This window comes from Lactuca serriola, chromosome 8 (genome assembly GCF_051521515.1).
Source record: "Lactuca serriola cultivar US96UC23 chromosome 8, Lser_US96UC23_V15, whole genome shotgun sequence".
NCBI classification, from domain to species: Eukaryota; Viridiplantae; Streptophyta; class Magnoliopsida; order Asterales; family Asteraceae; genus Lactuca; species Lactuca serriola.
The window spans coordinates 17,589,823-17,600,166 of record NC_136415.1 but is presented as its reverse complement, the minus strand read 5'-3'; the positions used below and the strand labels follow the sequence as shown (position 1 = coordinate 17,600,166).

At 37.8% G+C, this 10,344-nt stretch overlaps 1 protein-coding gene across 1 annotated transcript; it reads right to left on the bottom strand.

Annotated features, from left to right (window-relative positions):
* Window positions 1–6,209: 6,209 nt before the first annotated feature.
* LOC145066672 (uncharacterized) lies at window positions 6,210–7,084 on the bottom strand. The gene is made up of 3 exons (XM_079013956.1): window positions 6,976–7,084; window positions 6,744–6,910; window positions 6,210–6,662 (listed from the first exon to the last, which is right to left on the bottom strand). Exons 1-3 carry the CDS (start codon window positions 7,082–7,084, stop codon window positions 6,210–6,212), a joined length of 729 nt encoding a protein of 242 aa, XP_078870082.1.
* Window positions 7,085–10,344: the final 3,260 nt, after the last annotated feature.

Sequence of the window (10,344 nt, the reverse complement as noted above, 5' to 3'; positions counted from 1 at the left end):
TGCACAAATTCAGAATGACTTGACAACAATCATAATAGAGCATTCAAAAGGAGATCATCTCCTTGGAAACATCCTTCTTGCATTAAGTTTCCTAATCTTACACAGATTGAAGAATTTCTAACTTTGAAACATTTCCAGATTCCATTTTGACTATCACTTCTGAACAAGAGTTGCCTCTTTACAGATTATGTCAATATGGTCCTTCCAGAATTATCACTATACTTCCAACTGTCCTTGAGCACCCAATCTTTGGTAAACCTTAGATTTTCCTCGACAATTGATTAATCCTTTTAGTCATATCCAATTCTAGACCTTTTCCCTTCTTAATGCCCCAGGTATTTGGAAAATTTTAGAAAGGATGAATATAGCACATGTAATCGATCCTATATCCGAAGCATATGGGACACGATTTATGATGTCTCACATAAAGACTACACCAGTCTTTTGCTATAATATCTCCATTTCAATTTGCCAAGTTCTCATAATTCAGATTATGAAAAGGGATGCCGTAATCATAATCGAATTTTAGAACGCAAATAATGGACCCATATATAGAATTTCCTTATGTTGAGCCATTCCAACATGAAATTCATATATATATATATATATATATATATATATATATATATATATATATATATATATATATATATATCCTTGACTAAATACGATTAAAACCTCAATCTAAGCATTTAGGTTTGAGATGAAGTATAATTTCCTCTCCCTTAATTATAGCAAAACAACTTTTCCCAATTGAAACCTTTTATTTTCTATAATTAACGTTGCTAACTTGCAACCTTTATCATAATTATCATGCTCCCACTAACATGATGATTATTAGCATAACACTTATGCTCCCACTAGCTTTGACATGTACTCAGAAATCAACTAGACTTCTAGAAATCAATACTTTATTGACTTTCTTACCAAAGTTCAGAATTCTAATACTAGATTGTTTTGAAAAAACTTTATCAATATCATACACCTTATCTTAGATAGCTCACAAGTGTGTCTAAACAATTTTAAGAACTATGAAAAGGGATGTCATAATCATAGTCTTGATTGTTTAGAATTTTTCCATTTCTCACAAGTCCAGGTTAGTTTGCCGGTTAACCACACATGCTCCACTAACGACTTTGAGAATGCAAATATCACAATTGCTATCTAGCTAAAATCTACTTAGTGAAAGTGTTTCCTCACCATCATTTTCATGAATCGGATAGAAACCTTATGACACTTAGATTTAATGGTGTATGTGTTCTTATCCATGTGAATTTCTCAAACCATAATCACAAGAATAGGTTAGTGACAAATCCTAACTCATATGGATTGATCTTGTGCAATCTTAAATTCTTGCCACCTGGCAGCTCAAGGGCCTGCCATTGCTTCCAAGTTGCTATGCAACCAATTGAGAACTCTAAGAGCTCATATGCAAAGCCATCTTTAATTAGAATGGGCACAAAATATGTCAACACGATAGGTTATAAACCTCAAGTCGTGTGCTAGTGAAGAACTTCAGGTTTTATTCTTGATTAGTTCTTGAGACTTTCAAGAACTTTAAGACTCCTACTGTCCTCTTGACATATAAGACTTTCTTGTCAGATATTCAAGAGATAGTGTGGATTCTAATCAAGAAAAACACTTCACACAATTCGCCTTAGTTGGTCTTTGTTTTATCCAAAACATCACAACTTACCAATTTCAAATGTACAAGAGTAGAAAACTTTTACTCATACATTTGACTAGTGTTTTAAACCTTCTTTAAGACATGTCACTCAAGTTACAATCTTGGAGCATGACTCTAAGAATTGTTTTGGAATGAAATATGACTCATCTTCTTTATTTAACCACTTCAACAATTCATAGCTCCTCTTCTTAGCTATCAGAATGCACTTAGAGGATGAATTGTGATAAGGTCTCTTAATCATTAAGATGATCATATAACATAATACTAAAGTACTCTCCCATCTTTTCAGATTTGAGAAACTTTTATCTTTCTGCCATAATTTGATTCTTCTCATTCGTTCTGCCATACATCGAATTTTTTCTTCAATGTATCAGAATTACACTTAAACTTGTAAGTGTAACCATATTTACTAAACTTTAGTAAAACATAACGAATAGTCTTATGTATCTTTTGCGGTGGACATAATCAGTTCACAAGAATGTGTACTTGATCCCTTAGTCCTTTACTTGACTTACACATCCATGTGAACAAGTAGTTAGTCTTAAATTTTCCAATGCTCGAAAGTTCTCATCCATCATGCTATACAACTTGCATGATTCAAAGTCTCGGTCCAATTGAAACCTTGGGTGACGAGAATCTTTCCTTATTTGGTAAATTTAGACACTATCACAAATGAAAGAATCAAATTCATATTTCCACTCTTGCTATTAATGGAATCTTATAAGCAACAAAATTTTTCACAAATGCCATTGTAAGGATATTTTAAAATAAATAAAATCAAAATTTTTCCTTTTATTTTAAAAACTTTGCGGAAAAACTTATCCTTACAATCCATATGAAAACTTGTTGTTATCTATTCCTAAGCAATATATATCATAACTCTTAAGTAACAGCCCAAAAATTCTGATCACCGAACCAGCGAGTGAAATCCATCTTCTTGATCAGAATTTGCATATACTTATTTTAAGTTTCTACACTTTTCCTTTGATTCTTAAAACATCAACATGTGACCCAGTCACATCATGTATCAAGAATTTCAGAACAGAAACTTAGCAGATTTAGAAAGTGGACTTTACCTGAAGTAGAGTCAAACTTATTGACTTTAACATCCTTAGGTAAATTTGGCAGCTTTGTAACTAATGCCCCTTCCTTTGGCAATATAAAAATGTGGACCCTTTGATAATGGTATGCAAGACTATCACAGACTTAGCTTTTCTCTTTACCATTTGGTCAACTGAGTTGACTATGGCCGATCCCTTTCCATTGGGAAGAGATAGCTTTACTGGATATCCAATGTCATCATTGTCAATGTCCATAAAGTTGTAGGAAGTTGATCTTAGCAAATAGATAAGATCATTAAGGGTCTTTTCATAGTCTGTTTCATAGGAGTCCCAAAGGAACTCACTATGTGAGTTAGAAAGTAGTTGAGCTACCAACTTTCTCAAGACTTTGACACCCAACTCTCCTGGCTTGTCAATATGTGACTACATCTCCAAAATGTGATCACACCTAGAACTTAGCTTGCCAATAGGGATTGAGTGACTTTAAAATTTTCAAGAACTTCTAGGTTGGGGAGAATAATTGGAGGAGGTGAAAGAAGTATGATTTATGTGGGACATCATCTTCATTTAGGGAAACTTGTTTCAAGAGATTTGGGAAGATCATAAATGTCTAAACCAGACATCTTTTGGGAGATATTCAAGATAGTTTATTTAAAGTCCCTAATATAACACCCAATATGAAATATTAAGGCTAGGACCCAACAAACTATTTTATAACTCGGAAGAGGGATGCCGTAATCCAAGCTATAAAATATTTGAAGGTAGGTGAATGACGATTCACCAATTTCCACCAAGATAAACAGAATGTATTATTAGGTTTTAATTGGTTTTTGAAACTCCTAGATTCTTTTGAGATTCATTGAACTGGTTCAATGGCATGTTTCAATCTCGAGTGTGCCCTTCAGGTTTTGTGACTGGGATGTCGAGGATCACAAAACAAGGTGTGAATAACCATGCAAATATACTTGGTACCCTTAAGTGTTTACCCCTCAATCATTGTGCTGTTTAACCACACACACTCTATCGATACTATGATAAACATTAAGTTACCCTTTGCCTATGTTGTTAAATACGAGTTAGTGTGCCGGTTAACCACACACGCTCCACTAACCGACTTAAACAAAGTGCAAAGTGTAATTTCATGGGTTAGCACCTTATTCACATTTTCCTAAGTAACTAAGATTGGGTATTAATAAGAGTTTAGTTACTTAGTATTTATCATTAATACTTTTAATGAAGGGAGAATTCTAGTCCTTGTCCTACCCATTTGGCTAACGACCCTCCACCGGTCAAGGAAGCGGTGGGTGAGAGTGGACACCCATTAAGCTGCCATTTTATAGGCAACAACCTTATACCCCCCCCCCCTTATAGACCGGCTTCGTGAATGAGGCCTACTAACGGTAAGACTAACTTTACTCTTATACATATATATATATATATATATATATATATATTATTAACTTATAATATTATAAAGTATAAGGGTTGAATTTTAACTTTTAAAATTCTAAGGGCTAACTTGGAATTAAAGTATACATAAGTGAAAACTTTTCAAATTCCAAAACTTGAGGGCAAGTTTTGAAACTATTCAAAACTAATTAATTCCATAACTTATGTGTTTAAAGTAGTTTTAATTAAAAGACTCTTCAAGTTCCATAACTTGAGGACAAGTTATGGAAGACTTTAAACTAATAAAAGAATGTAACTTTTCTTTATTTTATAACTTATGGAATTAATTAAGGTTACACATTTTATTACTTAATGAAGTGACTCTTGAACCTCCATAACTTGAGGACAAGACTCTTCAGCTTTGTAATCATTGCCAACTTTTATGAGTTTTATGAAACTTAAATGTGACTTTTCATATAACTTGAGGACAAGTTAGAAAAGCACATTTTAGAATCAACTCTAAGATTAAAATGGATTGAAAACACATAATCAATTAACTTTTCTATTAATCTAAGCAACTCATAAGAACAAAGATAATACACATCAAACTTTTTCATGTAATTAGCATAACTTTTAAACTAATACAAAACATGAATCTATTGACAATTATCTTTGAAATTGGATTAGCATGAACATTACCACATCAAAAACAAGTTTATAAGTCCAAAAACATCTTAGGGTAATGTTCCTAGTCCATTTCTAGCCAAAAAAGTCGAATATATGTTGTCTCGGGGTCCAACTCGTCGAGTGCACGAACCAACTCGGCGAGTTGGATGCTTTTTGCCTTGGACTCGGCGAGTCTGCTGTGCAGACAGCACCAAAATTCGATTTTTCAGCTAATTTTGCAAGTATAACAAGAAAACAAGCCTAGGCTCTGATACCACTGTTGGGTTTTGAGCATTTTAACACTCCTAAGTGTACATGCAACCCTAAATACCTTGGATTTATGTTTTCTCTATTATACATGCAAATATGAACTTTCCAAGGTATTCATCCTAACTAGCATAATAACAGTGATTCATATGAATATATCAAGTTAGAATTACATACCTCTTTGATGTAGAAAGTCTTCATGAAGCTTGAGTGCCTAGTGCCCCAAGTGTGACACCTCAAATGGTTCACACAACACCAAATACAAATGGAATGACTTGAGAGAAATTGGAACACTTCATAAATCGGCTAGCCCTTCATTCTCACACATAGTGGCCGATTTCTTGAGCCATGGGATTCTTTTATATGGTGGCTATTAGGGTTACACCATGTAACTCACAACTTTACCCATTCCTTATGCTCCATGGATTTTAACCTCCATGGATCACCCCATGGACTTAGTCCAACATAAGGAATCTTAGATCACAAGCCCACATATAAAAGAATGGATGATTTACACAATCAACCCATATATTTAATTAGTCTCCTTTTTGATCTCTTAATTAATTCCAAATTAATTCTTTATCGATACTAATTAAATAACCTTATTAATATATTAGAACTTATAATATATTAATGAACCTTAAGTGTTATTTCTCTCATTTTTAGTCTATCCAAATGCATGATGCCATGCAACCTAAATGGACCATGTCGGGTCGGGTCAAGTCTTACCAATTTTAGTTATGGACTTAGACATTAAGCCAACACTTAGAATAGAACAAAATATCATCAATGAAAACAATCACAGACTGCTCCAACGTTGGTCTGCAAACCCAGTTCATGAGATCCATGAATGCTGCTGGAGCATTGGTGAGCCTAAATGGAATTAGCACAAACTCGTAATGACCATAACTAGTTTTGAACGTCGTCTTCGATATGTATTCATCTCGGATCCTCATCTGATGAAACCCTGACTGAAGATAACTCTTCGAAAACCACGAGGCACCCTGAAGCTGATCGAACAAATCATCAATTCTTGGAAGCGGATAATGCTTCTTCACCGTTAGCTTGTTCAGCTCCCGATAATCAATACACATCCTATGTGACCCATCCTTCTTTTTCAGGAATAGAATTGATGCTCCCTAGTAGTAACTGTTCGGATGAATGAATCCATGGTCTAGCAGCTCTTGAAGCTGTGTAGACAACTCCGGCATCTCAGGCAGAGCTAGACGATACGCCGCCTTAGCTATCGGAGTCGCACCAGGCACTAAATCAATACGGAACTCCACTTGCCTCTCGGGTGGCACCCCAGGTAACTCCTCTGGAAACACATTAGGAAAATCTCTCACAATCGGTACCTTGCTCATATCTGGCATGGATTCCACCCTCGTATCCGAAATGTAAGCTAAAACCCCAGAACAACCTTGCTGAAGAAGTCTCCTAGCCCTCACAGCCGAACAGATAGTTAGCCCATGCGAGGCTCTATTTCCATGAATAACCAATTCTCCCTCACTTGGGGTTCGAACCCTCACTAACTGACGCTCACAATCTATCATGACCCCGTTGGGCCCCAACCAATCCAATCCGATGATCACCTGTAATCCTCACAAAGGAATCATAAACAAATTGATAGAAAACCTCTCCCCGAACATATTCAGAACACTCCTTTCAAATACCCTCGCAGCACTCACGGTGCGGTTGTCTGCACTCTCCACCTCGAATAGGGAATCTAAAGTCCCCAGAGCATCACGAAACTTCTTGCTGAGCGCAAGAGATACAAAGGAACGGGTAACTCCCGAATCAAACAGAATATGAGCCAACAAACCATTGACCAAAAAGGTCCCTATATAAAATCATAACAACATAATCATATTAATAAATTAAACGAAAAATAATTATATCACATACCAGTCACAATGTTAGGTGCTGCTCGGGCCTCCTCAGTAGTCAGCTGAAATGTGCGGCTCTTCACCGCAGGAGCTTCCGCCTTGATTGGGCGGCCATCTGTAATCCTCATCGTGGCGAGCGCAGGTGCCGACACTGCTCCTCCTCCTCTAATCAACCTCGAACAATCGGCCTTTATACAACCGATCTGGTTGCAATGGAAACAAATTCCGTCCTTCTTGGGGCGATCCCGACTCATGTGACCCGACTGGCCACACACATAACATGCTGAGCCCGCTGATTGGCAGGCTCCGCTATGCAACTTACCGCACTTGGCACAATAGCCATGACCATGTTGGACTCTGTTGATAGGATCGGAGGTCTTAGGCTTCTTTCCCTAACCCACTGCTGCCTGAATCTGCTCCGGCTTCCGCTTCGTGCGGCGCTCTAACTTAATTTCCCGTTCCAAGGCCTTCTCCACCATATCATTCAGGGTCTTGCACCCCGAAAAGCTCACAAAATCATGGATATCATCCCTTAGCATGGAATATTAACTCGTCTTCTTCATCTCCTCATCTGCAGCGTACTGCGGGACCAATAGTGCCCTCTCCCGGAACTTGGCGGTGATCTTTGCCATAGTCTCAGTAGTCTGCTGCAAATCCTAAAACTCTCTCACCAAATGCTGCACCTCAATGGGCGGTGCAAATTCCCGATCAAACCTCCTCATAAACACCTCCCAAGACATTTCAGTCGCACCCACAGATCCCACCTTGCGGGTCACCTCCTCCCACCAATCTCGTGCTCGATCCCTCAACATAAAAGATGCAAACCCCACCTATGCCACCTCGGGACAAGAGCTCGTGTACTGGGCATTATCCATGTCTTCCACCCAGCATCGACTAGTGATGGGATCCCTGACCCCGAAGAAATCAGGTGATCCACACACATTAAACTGCCTAAACGATGGAGCGCGGCCCCCAATCTGGTCTGCAACAATCTCGGCTAGGAATGACTTGAGTCGTTCCTCAATGATCTCCATGATGCCCTCCTTGACGGTACCGAAAATCACCAGGGTAGCGTCAAGGATTCCACGAGTAACCTCGGTTGCGATAAGATCGTGCAGCCTCTCATCGATGGGCTCTACACTCGAGCTTGAACCTGATCCTAATCCTGAACTTGAACCTCGTGTGATCAACACCATCATCAACTGAAAATATCACAAATAACCAAGATAAGGAATTTGAAAGAGATTCCTCCTCACTTGACTTCTAAGAACTATCAGGTCTGTCACTGATTCAGGTACATGTCCTGTGCTTTCAGTAGTACGGGCCCAATACTACCTTCTACACCTACTTGTACCTTCCCCGAGGCCATACCTGATATCCCTAAATCATCCAATCACAAATCATGACTCATAAACACAACACTAACTCAGATCCCAGACTGCTCTAATATTCTCAACCCTCACCAAACCAAAAACTCATATTAATCATAGCAGGTTGCCCTATGCATGCAAGCTATACACAAAGAGAATCACATAGACTGTCAAATAAAGCTTCTACCCTATACCACAACCAAACAAGGAACATGATTAAGGCAGATTCCCTCATTCTAGGGCTATGCAGTCCTAAACATGTATAACTTTGAAAGCATACACTTAACAAACAATTATATCTATATATATATATATATATATATATATATATATATATATATATATATATATATATCATAACATAGCTAAAATCATTGGGAACACTTACTTGAGCTCGGCCGAATACACGCATTGCACTCTCCCCTTTTTCTTGCAAAAATCAATTTCAAGAAAATTTTAATCTTTTGACTTCTTTTTGAATTTTTTTTTACCATTTCCTTAGTTTGAGTTCTAACACACCCAAGAGTGTTCTTGAATCCTTCTAACCAACGCTCTGATACCAACTTGTAACAGCCCAAAATTTCAAGTATATTTTTTCATTTAATTATTACAAACCATGTTCATTACTTAGAAATTCCCATCATAAATTGTTTCCGAAAATCCCATACATCAACATGTAATTCAGAAAGATCAGAGTGTCCATAATAACTATTAGTGAAAAATGTTGGAGAGTGCACGATGCACCATCAAGTCGGGCCCTTGCCCTTAGAGCTAGAATGTAACACCTGTGTTTCTGGGCTTGGCATTAATGACAATGTAATAGTCTAGGTTAACCTTTGTAACCCATTTTGAAATAATAAAGATGTATTATTTGAGTATTATGTGTTTGGTGCTTAATTGTGTGACTTAAATGAATTAAGGATAAAAATAAGCGTCAAAATAAAATATTATATAAGCCTAATATCTATGAAGGATGTGGTAGTGGTCGTGGCAAGGTTTCAGAATATATAAAGAATGCCGAAATCCGAGTTATAACAAAGAAGTTATGACCTGTCGAAGTTTCGCGACAGAACCGACGCGACACTACGTGACGTAAATAGTGAATTTACGACAGAACGATATTTAGCCTTAGTGATCTAAACGGAAGTTGTAGAATACGTTAAACCGAGAGCATGCATAAGAAGAACGTCTAAATCTGACTTCGTATTGGGAAGTTATGATTTTTCGAAGTTTCGACTTAGCAGTATGCAGCCCGAAACTCGAATATGAGATCGAGTGATTTTTAGCCTAAATAATCTAAACGATAATCGAAGATCTCGTCGATAGTAGTCCAACGGTGAAAAGACAGACGGAAACGGACGTCGGATGAAGAAGCTATGAATTTCTAACGGAGATTTCCTGTCCCGGCCTACTAAAAAAATATAATAAAAATAAATTCAAAATTAGCCAACAGAGTCTAAACGAAAGTTGTAGAGATTAATCTCACCTACATGTGGATATAAAGAACGTCGAAAACGGAGATCGTATGCAAAAGTTATGAATTTATGAAGTTCGAGGCACGCATCCCAAAGTAGGAACACCCCACGTTCAGTGCTTGGCTCCAGATTGTCCACGTCACTGCTGACTCAACAGATAAGGGATAGGATCGGAACCCCGCTCCTAGGCACCGCGTTCGAAGGGAACGCCCTACGTTCGTGGCAGACTTCACCCTATAAATAGATCACAAAGGGCAACCGTTTGTGGTTGCCAAATCTCTTATCTCTCATCCTTATTTCATCGATCTACGTGAAAATTATACCCCCGAAGCCTTGGTATCATCCCGAGACCTGAATCGAGTCCCGAAGCCCCGGAGATCCCGAGAAGTAAAGTTTCTGAGCTGAAACTCTGCCCGCGAGAAGCCCGGTTTTTGTGAAGATCTCCCAGTTTCACCAAAAAAGTACTACTCTTAGAGTCGTAGTGCTGCCCGATCGTCTTCTGATCAAGTGAGTGTATATTCCCTTTCTTCTAACACATAGATA